The 23,540-nt window shown below is 38.9% G+C and overlaps 1 protein-coding gene across 2 annotated transcripts in view; it reads left to right on the top strand.

The window, feature by feature from the left end:
• ano3 (anoctamin 3) overlaps positions 1 to 21,304 on the top strand; it is a 45,829-nt gene extending 24,525 nt beyond the window's left edge. For both annotated transcript variants that reach the window (XM_028042652.1, XM_028042642.1), the window contains exons 8-25: positions 216 to 322; positions 1,353 to 1,408; positions 1,584 to 1,705; positions 4,862 to 4,996; positions 5,091 to 5,187; positions 8,755 to 8,815; positions 10,569 to 10,651; positions 10,756 to 10,896; positions 11,198 to 11,362; positions 11,475 to 11,511; positions 11,625 to 11,736; positions 11,969 to 12,026; positions 12,317 to 12,414; positions 12,634 to 12,797; positions 14,007 to 14,159; positions 15,994 to 16,144; positions 16,261 to 16,450; positions 17,691 to 21,304. In XM_028042652.1, the coding sequence (XP_027898453.1) occupies positions 216 to 322; positions 1,353 to 1,408; positions 1,584 to 1,705; positions 4,862 to 4,996; positions 5,091 to 5,187; positions 8,755 to 8,815; positions 10,569 to 10,651; positions 10,756 to 10,896; positions 11,198 to 11,362; positions 11,475 to 11,511; positions 11,625 to 11,736; positions 11,969 to 12,026; positions 12,317 to 12,414; positions 12,634 to 12,797; positions 14,007 to 14,159; positions 15,994 to 16,144; positions 16,261 to 16,450; positions 17,691 to 17,873 (2,113 nt within the window). In that variant the 3' untranslated portion in view covers positions 17,874 to 21,304. The remainder of the gene's footprint in view (positions 1 to 215; positions 323 to 1,352; positions 1,409 to 1,583; positions 1,706 to 4,861; positions 4,997 to 5,090; positions 5,188 to 8,754; positions 8,816 to 10,568; positions 10,652 to 10,755; positions 10,897 to 11,197; positions 11,363 to 11,474; positions 11,512 to 11,624; positions 11,737 to 11,968; positions 12,027 to 12,316; positions 12,415 to 12,633; positions 12,798 to 14,006; positions 14,160 to 15,993; positions 16,145 to 16,260; positions 16,451 to 17,690) is intronic.
• The last annotated feature ends 2,236 nt before the right edge of the window (positions 21,305 to 23,540 follow it).

Here is a 23,540-nt window from a genome sequence, read left to right as displayed (position 1 = left end):
AATTCCAACTTTCCATTCTTCCTATGTCTGCTTGTGCGTATTGCTGAGTGGAATATTGATGCGGCAACGAGCACAAACTTGACAACATGAATTGTGTCTAAACGAACTAATCGCCCTCCCGTCGTTATTGACTCATCTCACATTACGGGCTTTGACGGGACGATGCCCCGCTGCATTATGGGAAACTAAAGTAGCGGGATGTTGTTTCTTTTCAGTTTCACTATCAACAACAGAGAGACGTTCTTCTCAAATTCCACCAGGAGCAGGATTGTCCATCACGTCCTGCAGCGCACCAAGTATGAAGAAGGAAAAGCAAAGATGGGTAAAAAGATACTCCACTCTCATTTGCTTCCACACATGCTAAACAATAATCCCAACTTTATGTGCAACCATCTACACGCATATCAAACATACCAAACTTTAGATTTTAAAAAGTATACAATCTTTCTTTGAATTTGACTTTAGGATTATTTGTAGAGTAATCCTACTTTTTTACTTTCACATTACAACCACAATCACTGATGTATTTTTGAGGAATGTATGAAACCAACACAAAATATTACATAGTTGTGAAGTGGTTTTTTTTATTTTATAAGAACAGAAATCTGGATTTATATTCAGTCCCCTGAATCAACTAGTCGAACTGAAACTGTTCTGAAACTGAAACTTTTGCCCCTTATTTTTTGCATAAACAGCTCTAGCTCTGCTAAATCAGGTGAACTGTGTTCATGGGGTTTGAATGCATTTCTGCAAGCTGTTGGCATCATCCAGTCTTATCACAAATCTGTACCCAGTTTTGTTTCCGAATTGTTTCTTCACTCCCACTTGTCTGGCTTCTGCCAGCCTGATTTGCTGATTAAATTTTGGCCTCGAAGCACTGGAACGGATTTAGAGTTAATATTTTAAATCGAGTGATGACTTTATTCCCCCCAAAAACATGATATCAGCTTGGCTTCAAGAGTGGAAAATCCTTTTTATCTTTCCTCCTATGATTCTCGTTATCAGCTGTTCGTGTGTGAAAGAACAGCAACAAAAATAAAAATAACTGCACTCGAGTCTTGAGTTGGGAACTTTTTGTTTTACTGAGTACAGAAACTGCAGACAGAGTTGTGAATTTATTGAAACTTTAAAACAAAACTTTGCAACCGCTTCAGTACACTTAGGCATATAAAGAGAACTCATCACTTTAAACTAGCCCTAATTTAAAAAGACTGTGGTAAATTGTTGTTTTATGAAAACATTTGCTTTCAGTGAGTCTAAAGCTGGTCTGTTTGCATCAATGACTGCTGCTGAATTTTTAATGTGCTGTTGTTCAGGGTGTGCTTGAGATCATTTGCTTTACTTTACTGCAGGCATCAACCGCTTACTGGGCAACAACACATACGAGGCGGCGTTTCCTCCACATGAGGTGGGCCGATTCTAATTTGAAATGAAAATGTTATGTATTCAAGAATCAGGAGAATAATTGAAGACTGTTCACATAAAGAAATGTACAATATTTAAAGAAATTAACATCTAAAAGCTGAGCAGGAGATAAAAGATAATAATTATTACCTGTGAAATGGCCTTTTTTGTCTCCTCAGGGTGGCTACAAGAGCAGACATCCAATTAAAACGCACGGAGCCCAGAACCAAAGGCATCTTCTGTACGAGCGCTGGGCCCGCTGGGGGATCTGGTACAAATACCAGCCTCTGGACCTCATCAGGTAATTAGCTTCGAAGCACAGCACCAGGAGATATTTTTGGATTTATCCCCTTTTTTTTTGTTTTGTTTTCTTTTTGGTCCTGGGCTTCTTTGAGCTTCAAGTGAACAAGCTGAGTTGTTTAAACACAACACAAAGTAATCCAAGCAATTTATTTTGCTGAAGACGTAATATCACAGCTGGCCTCTGTTGTGTGTTGTTATGTAACGTCACATTTCTGAACTTTTAAGCTATTAGACTGTAACAGCTGAGGCTTCTGGTTTGTTTGGCTTTTATTTTACCCCCTTAAACTAACAGTTTAAGATTTGTTAGAAGAATGGAGAAAGTCAGAGTAGACCCTGGACAGGTCACTAGTCCATCACAGCTTTAATTTTCTAATTAAAAACAATGTGTGTCTTTAAAGGGATCCAAGATTAGTTGAACATGTTGGCCTAAATATGTCGTCATTTTCCTATTAACTAAAAATTGCTGTTTGTGATACACCAAAACTCATAATTACTTCAAAAAATTTACATCTTTTGTTATGTTTTTCACCATTGGAGGTCGCCGTTTTTTCACCTTATGGGATGATGACGCGTTTTGGTCCACTCTGTACTGGAATCTACAGAGTAAACACAGGAAGGCTAACTTTACCCGAGTAGTTATTAATCATATTGCGTTTAACTGGTGTAATTTTAGATAATGCCACATTGTGTCACTGTTGGCCATAATTTAAAAAAAAAAAACAGTGAGGTGAATCTGGACACTTCCCACACGAAAAAAAAGAAGAGCGCAGTGGAGGAGAGCTGGAGCCGAATACAACTTCCAAAGGACTGAATCTGTGGTCTCAACATTTCTCTCCAGAAGACTTTGAGTCATTTGTACGAGCAAAACTGACAAAGGCTCTAGCAGGTTATCGTTACTTTAAAAAGCTAAAAACAAATGCAATGCCCACAGTTTTTATCCACAAAGCGCCTAAACCCCGCTGCTGCCTGAGCGACAAACACAGGGAGAAACATCAGACAGATGGCACTCTGTCTGTCTTAAAAGAAGCTCTTTTAAAAGCTAACGGAGCTCTGCGGCAGAAGTCCCAGCGGCACTACTGCTGCCCCCGGGCGAAGACCGGACTGGACACAGAGCTAGCTATAGAAGTACTTACCGGATCACACGTTCGACCAGAGATGTGCATCATTGTTTCATTTAGGAAGCTGAAGGCAGCAGCAAAACACCAGCTTCTACGGCCATCTCTGCCCTCCTCCACTGTCTGTTTCCTCTTATCTGCATTACTCTGTGTGATTTCTATATTCCGACCAATTTCAACACCGTCCGGTTTAATTTGAAAAGGCTTAAAGACATTACTCATCACTGTTAGCTCAGTTGGACCATTATAAATCCTTTACCCAGAATGCATTGCAGCATGAACAACATGGAGACGTTAGAATGACAATATTTTATTAAAATATATAAAAACTGAACATCCTATAGCATTATTACTGTATTGTTTTTACATCTAAAATACATATTTTTCAAATTAAGCTATTGTAGAATTTGTGCTTTATTCCTTTCTTCCAACGTCCCAAAACATGAGCAATCAAAAATTTGATAACCAGTCACTATTAACTGTTGTGTTTTCTCTTTGCTCTAACAGTGAATGGCCCCGCAAGATTTATTCAACACCTTTTCATTAATTTCGCTCCATGTTTTCTCTTAATCCTGCTGTCCTAATTGCTGACAACATATTCTGTTTCAACTTGTCTGTCAGCAGAAATTGTTTTGAAAATGCGTCAGACTTGGTAAATATTAATTTTGACGTTTTTGTGCTGATGATGCAGGAACGTTTTCAGTCCAGTACCCCAAAACTCTAGCAATTCTTCTCAAGTTTTTTACTGGCTGAATTTTTTTCATTAGTTATTTTTTTCTGGGTCAACTTGAAACTATCTCAAACCATCAGCACTCAGCTTGACCTCCTTCCAACCGCAGCATTTTTTCCACAGTACTGGCAACATTTTCCTGCGTTTTTGCAACTAGTTGTTTATCATTATGTAGCGTCAGTCAAATGCTTAGAGCAATGTTTCCTAATTTTTCTGCTTCTGATCTCAAAATACCAGTGGAATAAACTTCTGAAGTTTATTTCAGATGAGTTGGAAGCATCGCCAGTGAGTTAGCTACTAAATTGGCTATTTCAACTACTTTTAAATTTGTAATAGTAAAATGTCTTGCTTGCGTTGATGGAATGGCATTTTCACAAAATTATTTATTTTCTCTTTTGGGATGTCAGATTGAAATACTCTATGCATTTTTAAGAATTTGTTTTAAAAAAAATAAAAATAATTTTTTCACTTTACAATTATTCACGGTCGTAATGTGTAAAGGCTAATCCATATGATTACTGCTGTCAGACATAATATATATAGACTTACTCTATTTCTGTCAGTAAATTAGAATATTTTTGAAAAAATCATTTATTTCAGGAATAACATTTTACACAAGTTAATGACACACAGATCCATTTATTTCTGTTAATTATAATATTATGCCTACACCTAATTAAAACATGATATTCAAAAGAAGAATATAACATTAGACCAATAAAAAAAAACTAGTTTTCAAAACATACATGTGGAATTAATGAAATGTATGTTTAATACCTACTAAAAGGTTGTTAATTTTATATTTAAATATGACAAATGATACTCATTGGGACATACTGTATATTCTAATTTATTGAATATGACTTTATATTAGATACTTTTTATTGCTTATATTTATTAGCACTTATTCAGGTTTACATAGCAAATCTATATTGTTTGGATGTTAGTGTAGGAATACTGAGAAACCGACAAAAGATTCGACATCTATTCTGACCCCACAGTGATGTGTGAGCGCTGTCCTCTAACTACTAATTGCTCCTGAGATTATTTGCTTTTTTTCTGTGAGACACGTGTCATCCTAACTGAGACTGTGACCATTGCGGTTTGGAGATCAGTCACGGTTATCGATTTGTTTCGCATCGCAGTGACCTTTCAGTCCGACAGCTCCTTTTATTCATTAAACTGCCACCTCAGAGCCAGCCGGATGCTCCCTGTAGGCTGCGCTGGAAGTACACTGCCAAGTTCAATTAAAGCTCAGCGTAGAGTATTAGGAAATTTTAATCAATGTCTGCCTTTGTGTTGCTCCCAGGCGGTATTTTGGGGAGAAGATTGGCCTGTACTTTGCGTGGTTGGGCTGGTATACAGGCATGTTAATCCCTGCAGCCCTCGTTGGTGTTTTTGTCTTCCTGTATGGACTCTTTACTATGGACTCAAGTCAAGTGAGGTCAGTTCACACACTAAGCTGATCATACTCAGTACGATCCAGACATATCTGGTGGTAATTGTTGGCTAACTTTCCAAACGCATTGTCCCATCAGTAAGGAGATTTGTGAAGCCAACACAACCATCATGTGTCCTATGTGTGAGGAAAGCTGCAAGCCATGGACGCTGAGTGACAGCTGCGTCTTTGCAAAGGCAAGTACATTTACTTCAGCTTCTATTGGCCCTTTGCACGTGACGTCACTCTGTCCAGAACTCCGACGACTCTGTCATGATGGACTTCAACGCGGCCAATTCTGCTTTACAGCTAGTCAAAATACAGACATCTATAGTCTAATATCGCTTTTTTTAAAGTAGATTTCAAGTTAAAATTAGTCATTGGATGCTGCACAAACCTATAAGGATAGAAACCAAACTTGTCATTTTATTGTGTAACTTTTAATGGACCTTACCAAGCTCCGCCCACAACCGACCCACGTGACCGCAAGTCTCACAAGCAAAGCCTCGCAGCGCGTTGTTTCTATGTAAACATGACTCCATTAGTGCATCATTTCTACCAGATTTTCACAATATATCAGCTACTAAATGGACAGAGGAACTAACAAGTTCATGTCATCATCTGGGAGGAGGTTACTGGTTTCTCAGTCACAAGCTGGTTGCAAACCTGAGGCCAGCAGGTGTCAGTCAGTTATGGTAGATCTGAAATTTGGTTTTAATGACGTCAATATGAGAATCTACAGACTGATAGGAGGAACCAAAGAGCTCTGTAAAGGTAAAGGCAAATCTTCTGAAGTTGGGATATAATTCATTTAATTTCATATAATTACCACGGTAGAAGCCGTTTGTTTGTTAAAATTTTATGAAATATATTTGTTCTATTTGATGCTTGTTGTGAATGACGTAAACTCACAAACAAACGAGCTAATTAGTCCAACGTTTAGAAACTACAGCGGCTGTAATGCGCCACAGCAAAGGTAAACAAAGGTAAAATAACCCTAACAGGTGATCAACTCAAAACCACTCGTACCTTTTTACTCTCTCTCTCTTTGTAGTTTAAGCACACCTGTTACCGTGGCAACCGCCTGCTCCCCGCAAGACGAGCAAAGATTGTTAAAAACTTAACATTCAGTCCGTTACAATATCAGGTTTCCAGGCTTGATATTTATTTCTCGGTTATTAATCAGCGCTTCCCTGAACACAGCGATGGTTGATTGACTAGCTGTACTTGGTGCTAGAGTGGCTAACATGAGTAACAGTTTAGTCCAAAGCCTTTTCTGCTAAAATAAAATCTTTAGTGTATGTCAGATACAGACACATTGCATATTGAACTGTTTAGCTAACGTAAGACTGTGTAACAGACAAGCGTCAAGGTGTAGAAGTTGTATCAGTTCTGCCATTATGCTGTACTTAGCTAACGGGAAGCGTCTGTTTGTGAGACGGCCACGCACGTGACCACGTAGAATGGGCATCAGCCAATGAAAAGCGGCCCCTGTGGTAAGGTCCATGAAGAAAGATGCCGCGATAGCAGCTGTCAATCATAATGACTGGCAGCCCTCTATGTAATCGCGGATTTGCAGCGGACACTTTTCACAAGGTAGGATTAACGGTCATATACTTTATAAGTAAGTATGTTTCGAAAGATGATATCAAACATTGAGAAACCAGGCGTGTAACCACTGGTAACCATGGAGACGGTGCCAGCAGGGCCGCACCGACATGTAGCCTAGCATGTGTGGGGAAAAAATGGTTAGCATCTCGTCTTTTGTACGTTTTTAAAGCCAACCAGGTGCGTTACGTTCGCAAATAAATTAGCTTGACTCAAAGAAGCCACGAATAAACTGGCAAAAACAACTTGGGAAAACAATTTCAGCTGCTTTGCTCGATACTCCCGTCCCTCGGACGTCCATCTCTGAGCCTGGAATATTTAGTGACATAGTTGCAAAGGGTCAATTGGACATAGATGTTTAAGTTTCTCCTGTTACAAGTCTAAATAAGGTGCTAATAATTCGGAATTTACATAAGTTTTATAGAATCTTGCAAACTAGAGAATATATAATTGTTAAAATACATTTCAGTTTTATAATTTTATATTTTTTGTAACAAATACACAATTAGAACATTTATATCCAATGATTTGGTTGCACATTTTCATCAATATAACTTTCAGTGAGGGAGAAAAACATTTCAGCAAATCATTTTTACTTTCTGTAAATACATACAGTTTTGCAGTCAAAGTTGGTGGTTTTTGGGCCATTAGGTAAAATTTCTGCTTCATTAAGTTTTTTTTGTTCTTATTAGAAACAAATTATATATGAAATATTAACATATTATTGCAGCATCATAGTCTCACACTAACCTGACCTTTAATTTGAGGACCATTGTACAGTAAACTAAAAAAGGTGTGTGTAGAAAAACTTTTTAAACCACAGGTAACATAGTTAACAATTCCTTTAAAATAAATGAACCTGAAGCTGTTTCTTTAATGACACAATGAGCAGGATGGTAAAAGAGGTTAAAAGATCCCCAAAGTTAAACTGCATCTATTATATGCTACCTACATGTCAACCAGTTTGGGAGTAGTGCCAGAAAACAGGAATCAAAACATCAAAAATGTTTGCAAATTTGAAACTTGGAGCAGAGCAGCATGGTTTGGTCTGATAAAACTAAGACTGAGCAGTATATAGGTATAGAATAAAAATCTTATTGTTTATACATGCAGTGGTGGACTACATTATGGACTGGTTTCCAGTTGATCACAGGGCAAACAAGAAACAATAACCATGCACACACACACACACACACACATGCCGACCTGAGAACAATTAAAGAGATCAATTATTCCCAGAGAGACATTCAAACTCCATGGGAAAAAAAACATGACCTTCTTGCTGCTGTGCAACGGTGCAAACAACGGCTTCTATCTGAAGCCTGGAAAAAAAACAATGTGGAAAATGTTTGTATCTCCGAACTTTGTTTCCTACTTCATTGTTTAAAAGCTGCATAAGTGCAAACAACTTATTTGTTTATCCATCCATCCCTAAAGTCTCAATTTTTCCAGTTTCCATTTTAAGGCCTCACCTCTGTAAAATATCCTGCCATATATTAATAACTGTTAATAAAATCATCTGATACAGACTAAGAGCTGGAAATTTTAACATGAAAAAACAAGAAACTCTGACTTGAAAATGTGCAGAGACCCTGGTCCCATGTAGGTTAGGTATAGTGTGGGATCTGTTATGGGAGTTTTATATCTAAATTTTTATTTTTTTTATTTTTACTGTCTTGTTGACAGTGACCTAATGATGGGTCACCAGTGGGTTTTCCGGCGGACAGACAAACACAGAAACATTTCCCCAGAAGATCCAGGTCTACACAGACTGTGCAAACATAAATGCTCCAACATCCCCCTCTCTGTGCCCCAAACTGGTGAAATATTAAAGCAGTAGGCTAAGTGCTATCCTCTTGGGAAGGGAGGGGTTGTACAAGGCATTGATAGCAGCTCTAAGAATAACTGTGCTACAAGTTATTTTGTTAAAAACAATCATTTTTATAAATGTGGGGGTTTTTTCCCACCTTGTAACATAACTTAACAGTAATTAATCTGCTTATCTGACTCCTGATGAGCAGATAATTATTTTTAACAAAAGGTTAGCTAGACACCAGAATGGCAAAGGGTTTGGTGAATTGCAGATAAAGCTAAAGCTGCTCAAGTTTACATTGTCCAAAAGTCACAGTTCTCTCTTGCATGTTTTGTATTTTCAGGTAACTCGTCTGTTTGACAACGGCGGCACTGTGTTCTTTGCTATCTTCATGGCTATTTGGGGTAAGTTTGTTTTTCTACAACGGCTTCTGGAATTCACCTCTATTTACGCAGCACTCATGTTTCAGATTTCCTCTCAAACACATTAAGTTCTTCAGCTGGGAATTTCAGCACAGTAAACACTCTTCGGTGGAAATACAGAAGAGCTTCTCTGTAATGTGTCTGTATGAGGATAACTCACAGTCATCCCTCTCTGACTGGCTGCCTGCTCTGCCCTGATGTAATTAGTTGGATAATTAGCCGTATCCTCAGAGGGAGGTTATCGTTTGCCTCTGCAGGGTTGCAGAACTGCATGGCGATACCGGTTGGCTGCAGCTGCTTTCCCACAGCTGTATCATCTTTGCAGCACAGTGTGTAAGCATCAGTGTGCAGAATCTCATCTCTCCACCAACATTGTAAATAGTCACCTGCGCCAGAGGGAACAACCTGACATACTTAGTTCTGTTTTTGGGCTAAATGGAGGAGAGGAAGGTTCCTCTCTGATTCCTACTCAAACCCTCTTTGCCATGTGGAGCAAAGTAGCAGAGCTGGATAAATGCACTTCAGAACTATGTGGATTTCTGAGATCAACATGAAAAATTTGGTTAGCCTTGGGGACTGAGTGCAGGCTTCTAAAAATGGCTGCTTCTCTATCTTTATAAACAAAACTAGGTCAAGCTATATTAAACTTCAGCGTCTTTAGTCTAACAGCAAAGTTTTCCTGACAAAGGACTGAAATTCAGCAGCTATTTAAGGCCATGGCAGTGGCGCCTCCAAGAGGTGGCCTTGCGGGGCCATGGCCCCCCTGAAAAAATCCCGGCAACCTCACTGGGACATACAGACATCTTGCCACTCTAAGCGTTTTATTGGCCCCACCTGGCCACTCCTATGAACATTTTCTGGGGTCACCGCTGGGTCACGGTTCAGTTTTTTTCAATGATATGCTCTAAATGAATGACTTTATAGATGACATTTATTTTCTTTTAGTAATAGTGATTATCACTAAACAGTGTATTCTTCTCTTTGTTGTTCATTTAGTTCAAATAGAGACAGAAAATACATAGATATATATTTTTTATACTTACACGTGTAAGATCTTAAAATATTCATTTGTCTTTACAAAGTATAGCAAAAAATTAAACTAAGATTGCATAGAAGTAGTGCAATTGTTCACCTTAATTTATCGTGCGATTAATTGATTAATTGCGTATTGCCACAGGCTCAGCCAGCATCATGCTGTGGATATTACTCTTATTCAGCAGGGAGATGGAAGCTAATAATTTACAAACAAATATTTACATTGTTGGGTGACTGTAGTGTGTGCCACCCAGCTTTTAAGAAAACCTTTTTCCTGTATGTGACAAACCAGTAGACATTAATCAGCCTGACAGTCAAAGAGTGTTGTTTCTGTTGTGTGCAGCTCCAGCGACAACAGGGACCAACACAAAGAAACAGAAAGCCTCCAATCTGAAGGTTTTACTTTCAAAGTTTTACACCAGAAAATAAGTGAATGCTTTTGTTGACCACTGTGCAAGAAACGTTTTTATACTGCTGCTATGTTTCTTAACTACTTCCTCACAGGGTCAATGCAGCATTATGGCTGTAATCTGTTTCCATAATGGACATTGCACATCTCTGCAGTCTGTGTTTCACTCAGGATGTCTGACCATGATATGCTGTTTGCCTCTCCAATGTATTCCCTTATGCACATACTGCTGTTACCCGATTCATATCAGAGTAGATCAATAGCTTGATAAATTCCCGATTGCCTCTGCAGCAACCGTATTCCTGGAGTTTTGGAAAAGAAGGAGAGCAGAACTGACGTACGACTGGGATCTCATCGACTGGGAGGAGGAGGAGGTACCTCAGATAGAGATCTAGTGTTGTTGTATTACCTCAAAATTTTCTTTTACGCCAATGTTATCATGTAAATCAAGTTAATTATGTGATGTTTTGTTAATCAGGAGGAACTGAGGCCTCAGTTTGAAGCCAAGTACTCCAGAGTGGAGAGAGTTAACCCCATTTCTGGAAAGCCTGAGCCCTTCCAGCCCTTCTCAGACAAACTCAGCCGCCTGATGGTGTCTGTGTCTGGAATATTCTTCATGGTAAGCCTTTTGATCTGAGTGGAATTGGCCTGTTAGGGATCTGGGTTCACATTTTGATCAGCGTGACATCAGCAGCAGTGTTCTGTCGCCCCCTGCTGGCCAAAGAATATGAATCAAGTAAATGGACGTGGACTTTACTTGCATCATGTTTTATTATATAAAACATTAGAAATAATATAGTTATTTTTCATTTCTATTTTACGTTTTCCCTCCTGCCATAGTATTTTTTTCAGTTTGTTACCCAGTTTTTCATTGTCTCTCAGTCTTTAAACTCTGTAATCTCACCATCTCGCCGCCTCAGATTTCCCTCGTTCTGACGGCCGTGTTTGCTGTCGTGGTTTTCCGTCTCATTGCGATGGAGAAGTTTGCCTCCTTCAACTGGGACTTTGTCCAGAAAAACTGGCAGTTCGCCACGTCTGGCACTGGCGTCTGCATCAACTTTATGATGATCATGTCACTCAATGTGGTGGGTGTCTGGACAAGCGCGGCTGTTTTTGCATTCTGTCCAACAAAATGTTTCATAATAGGAAAAAAAAAATTTTTTAGTCATTCCTCATGAATTGTTTCCATTTTATCAGGTTTATGAAAAGGTGGCCTACCTGTTGACTAATTTAGGTTAGTTTTTTTACTCTCATATCTTCATTATGCATTTATTTTCATATTTGGCTGCAGAGTTTTTTTCCCCTTTTCGTCCTTTTTAACCCCACACTCTTGCTCCTGTTGTCTAGAGCACCCACGCACCGAGTCTGAGTGGGAGAACAGCTTTGCTCTGAAGATGTTTCTCTTCCAGTTTGTGAATTTGAACAGCTCCACGTTTTACATCGCTTTCTTTCTCGGAAGGTAACAGCTGTGAACTTTGTCCTTGTCCTGACATTTTCTGACTCGTTGTATGAGAGTTCAGACTCTGTGTTTTAGCTCTGCTTAAGCTCCTTCCAGTCTGAGAAAGTGAACAAAATGTTGTTTTTCTGGGATAATTATCAGCCTTACGTGTTATTTTATTTCCACCATGAGTTCATTAGTATTTCACTGATTTAATTCAACAGCCTAATTATGCGCTCCTCAATATCTCCAGGTTTGCTGGCAGGCCTGGAAGCTACAATAAGCTCTTTAATCGATGGAGGCTGGAAGAGGTGAGAGCATTTGTGATTATTTCAGACAAGACGGAGTTGATTATCACTCTCTACGTTTGGATATATTTAGAACTCCCAAACGATTCATCTTTCTAATGATCCGCCCACTTCTTTCTGTGGAGAACCATTCATCCTGCCCCACAATTACTCGGATTTTCAACTCTGATGCTAAAAAAAAAACCCACAATGGGAGCCGGCGTGTCAAAAGATTCGCTCATAAATCTGAATTACAAGGCGTGAAATATGGATGCAGCAGCTGTTTATCATTTCAATGTTGTTTCTTTCTAAAGTGTCACCCCAGCGGCTGTTTGATTGATCTGTGTCTGCAAATGGGAGTCATCATGTTCTTCAAACAAATCTGGAACAACTTCATGGAGCTTGGATATCCGTAAGTAATACATCATGACCACTTCACACTTTGTTTGCAATGAAAACACACTGATGCTTAATGATTTCAACGGCCTGCTCCCTTTATTTGTTAACTCCTTTTGTCTTTTTACCCTTTAGCATATGAAAAAACGTAAACATAATTTCTGTCCTTTAAAGCCTCCGTTGCACTGTCAGAAATAATTGCTTTGAGATGATACACTGCTTCCTGCGTCCCTAGCTTGCTGCAGAACTGGTGGTCTCGCAGGAAGATGAAGAAAGGAGGTGGAGGTGGTGGTGGAGGCCAGAATGTGGAGAACAAAGCCCAGCTGCCACAGTGGGACAAGGACTGGAACCTGCAGCCGATGAACGCACATGGACTGGTGGATGAATACCTGGAAATGGGTAAAATGTTGAACTCTTGTACTTTCTGTGAAAGAAATGATCCAATAATTGTTGAGCTTGTTGGTGTTTCTAATTGCATTTGTAAAAGGATCCAATTAAATTGTTATTTTTTGGTTGGTTTATCAGAATACTTTAATAAGAAATTAATAAAGGTGATCAAATGTTTATTGTTTTTTGTTTTTCCAATCACAACTTGAGTTTGAGATTTTAACCATCCTCATCCTTGGTTGACATAGCCTGCAGAAAAATTCACATTTTGTTCAATAGTCCAAAAAAAAGTTGCCATTTTTCTTCTACAGCTCTGGAAAAAAAATAAGAGTCCACTTAAAATGATCAGTTTCTTAGATTTTACTTTTCATAGTTATATGTTTAAGTAAAATGAACATTGTTCTTTTATTCTATGAACTACTGACTGCATGTTTCTTAAATTTATTTATTTGCAGAAAATGAGAAATGATCAATCTAACGAAAAAGGTGCAGCGCTTTCAGACCTCAAATAATGCAAAGAAAACAAGTTCAGATTCATTTAGAAACAACAATATTAATGTTTTAACTCAGGAAGAGATCAGGAATCAATATGTGATGGAGTAGCCTTGAGGTTTTCAGTGGGTTCAGTGCAGTGGGCTCTTCATTTTTTCCAGAGCTGTGTATTTGGGTTTTCATCTTTTTAAAAAATGAAATAAATAGTATGAAAAGTCACAAACTCTGAGGTAAATAGTCTTTTGTAACTTAAGAAGGCAGAGAATTACAAATGTTTGAATGAACAAACACAATCAAATAGCCTTTGATTGTGTTTTTTATATCAGCGGTCCCCAACCTTGTTAGTCACGCGGACCGGTCAGCCCTTCGCAATTTTTCCGCGGACCGGGGGAGGGAGGGCGCCGCAGTACTCCGATGTTGTTTTATTACTCATTCTGCTGCAAGTTGGCTCAATTTTGATGCGCAAGACGTAACCGGTAAAATACGGTTTAGGATTTTCAAAATAAAAGATCCAGAAGTAGTTCATTATTTCTTGCGCGGCCCGGTACCAATTGGTGGTGGTTGGGGACCACTGTTTTATATCATATGGAAAACAAAAATTACTTCTACAGAAGAATGTTAAGGGAAATGTTTTTTGCTCAAATATTCTGGATGTTTTAAAAACTGAAAAGCCAAATATCTAAAACCTGTTCTTCATATTAAAGTGCAAACTTTTCTTTTCTTTTGTAGTTCTCCAGTTTGGCTTCACCACCATTTTCGTAGCAGCTTTCCCTCTGGCTCCTCTCCTGGCTCTGCTTAACAACATCATCGAAATTCGTTTGGATGCCTACAAGTTTGTCACTCAGTGGAGGAGGCCCATGCCAGCGCGGGCAACAGATATAGGTTGTTGTCTCGCTCTGTTACTCTCAGACTCTGAGCTATTTTGGGATCAGAGACACAACCCCATTTTTCTCATCCCCTAATATCTATATTTTATCTAAATTCCTCTCCTCTTTTCCTCAGTTTCTTCCACATGTGATGCAACTGAACAACATGGGAAAGAATTTTACTTTCCTTTATAAATAATGTGCTGGAAAAAGCTTTCACCCCCTCTTAAAACCTGCACAGCTGCTTTTTATACGGTGCATGAAAAGTATTCATACCCAGTATTTTCCTTTATGTTTTTTTGCATATGTAAATTACAACTACATATTTTTTATTGTTTCTGTTTGTAATAAAACCACACAAACACATAATTGTAATGTACATAATACATGGTTTTTAAGTTTTTTAGAAAAACATGAAAGTGACTTGTGTAAATGTATTGAACCCCTCTCTATTACCTTAAACACATTTGAAACCCTTTAATAAAATCAGTTTTCACTATTTACAGTGATGAAATCATAAGAAGTTAGTCCAGCTCAGTTTATTTATATAGCGCCAGTTTACAACAAATGTCATCTCAAGGTACTTTACAAAAAACAACAAAATGTCAGTTCAGTTAAATGTGTTTTCCAGGCCCACAGTAACATTTTGTAGCATAATCAAATAACTATGTTACCTTCAGTTGTTATAAAAAGGCTCCATATATCAAATATGACTTAAAATAAATTTTATATCCTAATTTAAAACCTTGAAATTGGGCCTCTGTCTCTTTAAACACTCCTGCTCTTTCTGAAACTCCGCCTTCAGGAAGTCATCACAACATTGCTCCTCTATTAACCTTTTAGCAACGTTTTTACCAGCGTTGAACTCAGATGTAGCTCATGTAATGAACTCAGCAGATGCACAGTTCCACCAGGTGTTTGCCAGTTGCTGCTGGCTAGTCTGAAGGAGCTGAGAGAGGGAGTCGTGGAGGAGGGTTGCTCTGTGAGGCGCAAGCTCAAAAGCCTGGAAACTGCAGCTCAAAGGAGGAGCTTCGTCTGAAAGCGGAGCTAGGTCCAACCAGGTGTGTTCCACAGCTGAATGGTTGCCATGGAGATTAAGGGATTACTCAAACATGCGGGAAAGAATCAAAGCAACACTCCAGATATATTTTTGGGGATAATATTATATACATAATACTGCCCCTTTAATAAGTTTTCTGTCTAAGTAAGCCTACCAGGTCAAGTCTCTGACTTGCAGAAATTGAGAAATTTCTGTATCAGACAAAAGGACAGAGACTTGCCAGAAACAGTCCATCCTATGGAGATGGACACATCTACATCCTGTCCCACTGTGTAGCCATATGCTACGCCTTCCGCTCCATCAGCTCACTCCCCCATAAGATAAACAAACTCCACCTTTTCTGTGCTCCACTGAGCCCTTTGTGTGTCACATTCCCCTGTTAATAAAAAACAAACCCTGAGAGCTTTACGAATAGAACCTGTTTTATATTTACCCCGACATTTACTGATAGTTCAAACCCTAATTCAACACAAACGTGCTTGTTTTCCCTGTTCAGTGTTTTCGGTAAATAATAGTTGATGCAGGTTTTTGTGCAGAAAAAAGATGAAGTGCGTGCTTAGAGCACATTAGCTCAAAAGCAGACAAAGCAGCACAGTCAAAGATCAGCCAAGTCGTGTTTATGTTTTTCTACCCCCTAGCTAAAACTAATTACTGTTGCACTAATAAAAATGTCACAGACAGTTGAAAGCGTATGATTTACTCCCCCTCATTAAGACTTGAGGGTTTTTCTTAACCTTTGCTGCCCCTCATTATGATTAATAAAGCACTGAACGATGTTTATCTACCGCAGGTATCTGGCATGGGATTCTGGAAGGTATCGGCGTTCTGGCAGTCATCACCAATGCCTTCGTCATCGCTATAACCTCGGACTACATTCCCCGCTTTGTTTACGCCTTCAAATACGGCCCCTGTGTGGATAAGGGGCCCCATCATACAGATGAGTAAGCAGTTTTTTTCTTTTTTCTTTTTTTAAAAAAAGCTGCTTGCAGATCAAATATATCTGGAGGTGCAGAACTTGTTGTGGTGTGATAGTTTATTTTCTCTTCAATCGGCTCAGGTGCCTGCGAGGTTATATGAACAGCAGCTTGTCTGTGTTTGACATGTGGGAGCTGAAGAACAGCAGTGAGTTCAGATACTGCAGGTACAGAGACTACAGAGCCCCGCCCTGGAGCACAGCACCCTACGAGTTCACCCTGCAGTTCTGGCATGTGTTGGCTGCCAGGCTGGCATTCATCATCGTCTTTGAGGTCTGTCACTGCGCTCTTGTATGCATGAGTCTGTATAAACGAGGCAGGCGGCTAAAGCTAAATCACTTCCCACTGTCTGACTTTAATATTTTTAGCAGCTTTAGATGTATTTTTATACACTGTTATTAAAAGAAAATCTTCAAGACCTGCTTTAAGTTATTTTAACAAAGTTATACTCCAAAGTAAAGTGATCAATGTCTAACACTTCTAGACCACACAAAATATATCCAGTGTGTGCTGCAAGTGATTTATATTTACGTGGTTCTTGAATTTTATCACATTTTGTTACATTGCACATAGTTTTCTTTACTTGCAAAGAAAAACATGTGGCTATACATTTGTATTCCACTCAGTTCAATCAGTAGTTTGCAGACTTGCTACAGTTAACTCTGCATGTGCTTTGGGTTATTTTTTGAACAGCTTTGCACAGCTAGAGACTGAAAGATTTGGTCATAATATTCTACAACATTGCAGAAACTCAGTCAGATTGGATGGACAATAAATTAATAACAATATATATTGCCATAGACACATGATCAAAATCAATAGATCATATATATATATATATATATATATATATTCAATAATTTCTGGGAGAAGTAGGTAGAGGAAACACTTTAGCTTCTCAACTTCTCAGCCAACTAAGAAATGTTGGTGGCATCAACTAACTCACTCACTCTGTGGTTACCTAGCAACTCGTTCATTCTTTGGTTGCCTAGCAACAACCTATTGAATAACGTGCAGAAGTTTTTCCACGGAGCTTCTGAACTGCTTAAAAATGAAAAACGGTGAATGAAATCTGTGGATAAAACAGGAAATGCTACCAGTTGGTAGTATTTCAGATATTTACAACAAAAAAATATATCAATAATTATTCATATCAAATTATATGAAATGCTTATATCATGATATATTTTTTAGCCATCCAGGCCAACAGAGACTTTCTGTTCAATTGGATTTAGGTCTGGACTTTGACTGGGACATTCCCACACAAGCCACCATGTTTCACCATGGTGTTTAGAGTGAAACGCGGTTTCTGTATGTCATATTCTTACCACTACACTACTTTGTGTTAGTCAGTGACATAAAACTACAATAAAATATTGAAGTTTGAGGTTCTAATTTGTCATAGTGTGAAAAAGTTTAGATTTGTGATTTCCTTTGCAAAGCACATTTTAGAGTCTAAAATGTGAGTCAAAACTTTCTGCTGTGTATCAACTAGCTACGTTACCTTTTTCAGCACCTGGTGTTCGGCATCAAGTCCTTCATTGCGTACCTCATTCCGGACATGCCGAAGGATCTGTGCGACCGCATGAGGAGGGAGAAGTACCTGATGCAGGAGATGATGTACGAGGCGGAACTGGAGCATCTGCAGAAAGAGCGAAAGAAAAACGGGAGGCGTTATCACCATGAGTGGCCTTAGCCTCAGCTCCCCCTGACGTGTCCACAGCTCATCACTCAGCCCTTAGCTCACCAACACAGCCCACCCCCCTCTGCTTATTTATGTATGTTAGCTTTGAGAGTCTAGCTTTGTGCTCCTGGTAGAGTCTACACCAAAGACATCCTGTTGAGATCTTCTCCCTGAACTCCTCGTTGTGTTTTCTGCCCCCTCCATCCAGCAGGTTGCCCTTGGATCTGTGCCCTGTCATGGCTTCAGTGGGAAAACCTTTGCAATTGTAATGTTTACTATGCAGATCAAGGGCTGCAGTCGACCCTTGCTCACTCTCAGCCCCGAGCCCTGCAGCCTCTCTCTGTGTGGCAGCTAGCACTTTGCTTCGACTCTGCATGGCAGCGCGTTTCCTTCTCTATATCGTCGCCTTCAGCAGAGATACGTGTGCGTGGCACTAAACGTTTCCTTGTTGCCAAGTGATTCTGGTGATTGTGGCTACCAAATAAAACAGACACTGCTCTTACAAAGTAACTGTATATCGCTGTTAAAGCATGTTCACTGACATTTTGCAGATATTTCATGAACTGAAAAAAGAAAAAAACAGAATTCAGATCACTTGTTGTGAAGGGTGTTGACATCCATTCTGTGCATTTGATGAAGAAACCAATAAAGTGCATGGTAACACTGTTTTGTACCTTTTGATAGACAAACTCCTTGTCCTGATGCCTGGTGGTTCACGTGAGTGCGAGTTGTGAGGTTATCTCTGTGTTTCTGTTGATCTTGACTGTCTTGAGTTGAGGAAATGCAAACTTGGTGAAGTTTGATTGTGCCTGCAGTGTAACAGCATCATCGCTCTCCACAGCTTGGTCAGCGCATGCCTTTTTTTTTTTCTTTTTTTATTTAATAAGAGATGTTTGGTTTGGATGTCGGCTACACCTCAGTACCTTCTCGGGTCTCGGCGACGGGGCGACGGTGTATATATGTCGTAACTGGACTCCCGTCGTGAATAATGCATGTGTTTGCTTTCCAGGATCCGTTCGTCGTCCCGCAGTCTGTTTTTCATTTGCCACTGGAAGTCATGAAATGTGGTTGAAACTCGGATATCTTGGAAATACCTGTGGCTTGGATGTTCGGTTTGCAGACAACGTCCGTATGCTGTTCCTTGCTCGCAGAGCACGAAAAGCACACTTCTGTTCCAGTGTTTCAGAAAGCTTCACAGACAAACCGGGGAAGTTAAATTTCTTTAGACGTGGCCTTTAGATGTGTTCAGTTAAGATGCCGTGGATTTTAACTGCACGTTTCTGTCTAATGAACTTGAGAAGTAAAACATTTCTGCTTTTTTCCTGCTAGATTTGGTCTGGATCCGGATCATTCCTCAGTCAAACACCCCAAAATTATAAGTTCATTAGGCCTTGAAAGCTGTTTACACCTCATAAATCTTTAAGCGTATTGTACTGGGGTTTACATGATAGACCAACACATCATAATAATTGTGACGTGGAAGAAAATGTTTGTTCCTTTTTTTAAATATCTGAAAAGTATGGAATGCATTTGTATTTGGTATCTTAGAATATAATTCTAATTTAAAAAGAAAGTCTTGAAAAGTCGTGTCTGTTTTCTGCCACAGTAAACACAGTAAAAGGGACACAGTAAGCATTTGGGGGAGCGTGCTCTGATCTCATGAGATCACAGTTGAACTTTCCGTGTTCAAAGTCGGAGGAGGTGTACCACAAAAGACTTGCAGGTGCATTTGGATTCTACAAAGTGTTGACTTGGGGACAGCTGATATAAATGCATGCCGCTCTTTTTAGATTTTTTCTTTGTAAAAACAAATGTTGGAAAAAGTTTACTGCTTTTCTTTCACTTTGCTATTGTGTGATTTTTATTTTTGTGTGTGTGCGTGTGTGTGTGTTGGTCTAACAAATAATTTCCATATAAATTACACTTAGGTTGTGGTTGTAATAAGAGGAAAAATGACTAAGTTTAAATAGATTGACTACTTTAGCAAGGCGGTGTATTAATGTGAGGGGGGGAGTGGCTCATACTTTTCTTATTCAGTTATAAATCATAAGAAGTTATTTATTATGTGAAGAGATTACCCAGTATGCATTGCATGACATTTTATAAGACTCAATTGAATTTTGATGTACATCAATTCATGCATTTTATGCTTTTATACCTTTTCTTTTGCACTATCAACCCAAGTTTCCATTTTCTCACACTCTGACAGACAATGTAACGTCCACATTTCTCAGGTGTCCGCTGAATGTTTGCAGATGATCTGATTTCTATCCTACTTTATAAGATGCAATCTTTCTTTTCTTGTTTTTTTTTTTTTTTTAGAAATATGTTGTTGCGCTTCAGTGCTCTTTGCATGACTTATATGCACACTCGGTAGAAAGCTGGTTTTATTTTTTATTTTAACACCTTTTTTCGCTGCTGCCCTTAGCTTTGTGAAGTAGATCAGAAATGTCCTCTTTCTGTGGAAACCCTGCTGTACGAAGCAGGCCGTTAGTCAAAATCTAATGACGCTCTCAGGTCATGCTTAATCCAATATTTCACTGTCTTACTGACATCAACTGGTTTTTAAAGAGTCTCTTCCCTGCGATGTGAACACTAAAAATCTATGCATGTCGTTATCCTCGAGTGCTACTTTCCTTTTCAGCAGAAGCAGATGTAGATGCACTGGTACGTTCGTACTGTAGAGTATGCATGTCTTTAACGGCTGCTTTTAGCAGAGCCAGCGTCTGTAGAGTTGTTACACATATCACCTCTATTTTTTCAGTGTTGTTCATTTTTGGAGTCACGTCCAGATTTTATATTGAAGGAGTATTTTCTAAGTAACAGCTTTGGACTCTGCACTGTTTTAACACCATCTGTCTGGGAATTTCAAGGAGATTTAGATGTAAATCCTCAGAGTTCCTCTGCTTGGACCCTCGTTTGGGAATCACAAAGATGTTTACCCATGAACGGCTCGAGAATTTAACCTAAAGGCAAACGAGGCGGTGTTAGGAATGACCTTGGATGACCCTGTTAGTAATCATTTCTAAATGGCTCTTCATCAGTTCACCTTCTCACAAGTATAAATGCTGCACAGTGGTGGAAAGGTGCTTCTCCAGCCTTCTACCTTTGGCAATAGCACAACATCAGTGTTGTATGATAAGTAATAATGGCGTGACGTTGCACATGTCTGAAAACATAGCAGTGCGGAGGGGTATTAGGCTTCATGTGGTACGCTCTGCCTTCTGATAGGATCATGCTTGAGTAACGATGTAGTTGATGTGGAAGCACAGTAATGTCGGCTCATACATTTAACTAGTAGGATGATATGACTGTATCGATAGCATTGTTTACTTCATTCCTGTTTACATGTACAAACATTGAAATGTATAAAAAACAGTGTAAAATACTTTGGATATCACTCTTTTCTGTAATAAATCATGTATTGTAACTTTTAAATTAAATCTCGTTTCCTTGATTTTTTTATTTCTGTTTTAGTGCATGATGTAGGACTGGACGACTAACCAATAACAATATATTTTCCAATCGACACCCGATCAATATCAAAAAATAATACGAGATTGAATTTTCAATAATTTCACTGAACTCTGAGCCAGAACTGCAGAGCATTCTGGGAGATGTAGGCAGAGAAATAACTTTATCCACCGGTTAAGGACGTTTGGTGGCATCAGCTAACTCTCCCATTCGTTGGTTACCTAGCAACTCTCACTCTTGAGTTACCTAGCAACAACCTGTTGAGTAACTGGCAGAGCATGGTGTTTCATTACTGCTTAAAAAAACAAACAGCTTGGAGTTAAAACTCACTATTTGTCACAAGTTTGGCATTATTTCAGATATTTAAACCAATTATCAACATCAGCTGATATTAAAACTTATGTCTTGGTACATTTTTCAGTCACATCCAGCATGACCATAAGAAATGGCTGTGGGCATTTATTATCCTAAACAGTGTTCAAGCTGAACTAAATCTGCTTATGGAGCAAACTGAAGCCCACCAAAACGCAGACGCCGTTTTCTTCTTCTCCCCTCACTATTATTACAGACCGCAAAACCTCCAGGCCAGAGACCGTTCACATAACATACGGTTAAAGAAGATTGTGTTTCTATAGCAAAATCTCTCTTCCACTATTATTCAACCACATCATTGAGGCTCACGCCGTTGCTGCTTGGCCCTGGATGATGACTGCTTTTCCATCTTGCACAGGCCTTGATTTTTTTTTACAGTGAAATCTAAATGCAGCAAAAGAAACATCAGAGCTCTGATGACAGATGGTTCATGCTTTAATTATGTCCTCTGTCATGTTGCCCACGCCATGATATTTCCTTTCACCTTCACTGACTAACAGACTTTACATAATGGTCCGAGCTGATTTCACATTCTCAAGGCTGGGTCCTACAGAAGAAAGTAAAGATAATATTTCTTTAAAGTGCAGCAATATTGCTTCATGTAAATCCATGCTGATGCTGAAAGCCTCGGGCAGAAATCCAGACATGTTGTGGGTTAACAAAAAGACTAAACAGTAACAGAGAGAGAGAAAGAAAAAAACAACCGTATAATGTGTTTAACTGTGCAACAAATGTAGATTAATGTCTTTTTGCTGCAGGGTTTGAATTAAAATATATACTTACAGCAGTAAACATAACCCAAACAGAGATGTAAAGATTAGACATTTTATGGCTATTTATAATTTCTGGTTTTCTTTGAGGTCTGTTAAGTTTAAATTTCAATTGATTGAATTTTCTTCTTCCAAGGAGCATAACATATAAAGAGAAAAAAGCGTGCTGCAAAGTTTTGGTTTTAAAACCAACAGAATATAAATAATTTACATGGCCACTAATTTATGTATCAAAACAAAAACAATTCTTCTATCTGGTTCTTTTTTATATATATTTTTAATATCATGTAAAGAAAGTGCAAGCACATTCAAAATTCAGTTTTCAACTTATGATTTCTTTCTTTTATTGAAGAAAAAGGCTTCCCAAACAAACCTGGTCATGTGGGAAAAAATAATCAGGCCCTAATCAGTTAAACGTTTACCAGGAGTGTCAAACTCCAGTCCTCAAGGGCCGCTGTCCTGCAGTTTTTAGATGTGCCTCAGGTACAAAACACTGGAATGAAATGGCTTAATTACCTCCTTCTTGTGTAGATCAGTTCTCCAGAGCCTTAATGACCTAATTATTCTATTCAGGTGTGGTGCAGCAGAAGCACATCTAAAAGTTGCAGGGCAGCGGCCCTCGAGGACTGGAGCTTGACATCTGTGGTTTAGGCCGTTCTTTTCTTATTGTTGAATCATAAACACTGATTTTATCAAAGGTAAATAAGAAATGCAGCATTTTTAATGCTGCATTAGTTCTTCCTGGATTAATCATTAATGCATTTTTGGAGCAATTTTTGAGCCTGATGGAAAGTTTCTCCTGCAAAGGTTCAACGCTATTCTTTGTTTCCTAAAGCCTTAGAATTGGCTTTGTGTCCCTTTTCAGACTGATAGATGTCAATGACTGAATTTGTTGGATCAGCGTGCGATTTGTTTCTTTTCTTTTAGCCTACTTCATGTTGTCAGTCAGGTTCTAGATTAGTGATTCGTTAGTAATTTTGATATCCAGTCTGACAGGAATCAATCAGGTTTTGGTGTGATTAGTGAAATAGAAACAGGGGGAAAAGTGTCTCTTTACAATTCA

The sequence above is a fragment of the Xiphophorus couchianus genome, chromosome 2 (genome assembly GCF_001444195.1).
Source record: "Xiphophorus couchianus chromosome 2, X_couchianus-1.0, whole genome shotgun sequence".
Taxonomy (NCBI): Eukaryota; Metazoa; Chordata; class Actinopteri; order Cyprinodontiformes; family Poeciliidae; genus Xiphophorus; species Xiphophorus couchianus.
Note: the sequence above shows the minus strand (reverse complement) of the source record. Positions and strands in the feature narration are given on the sequence as shown.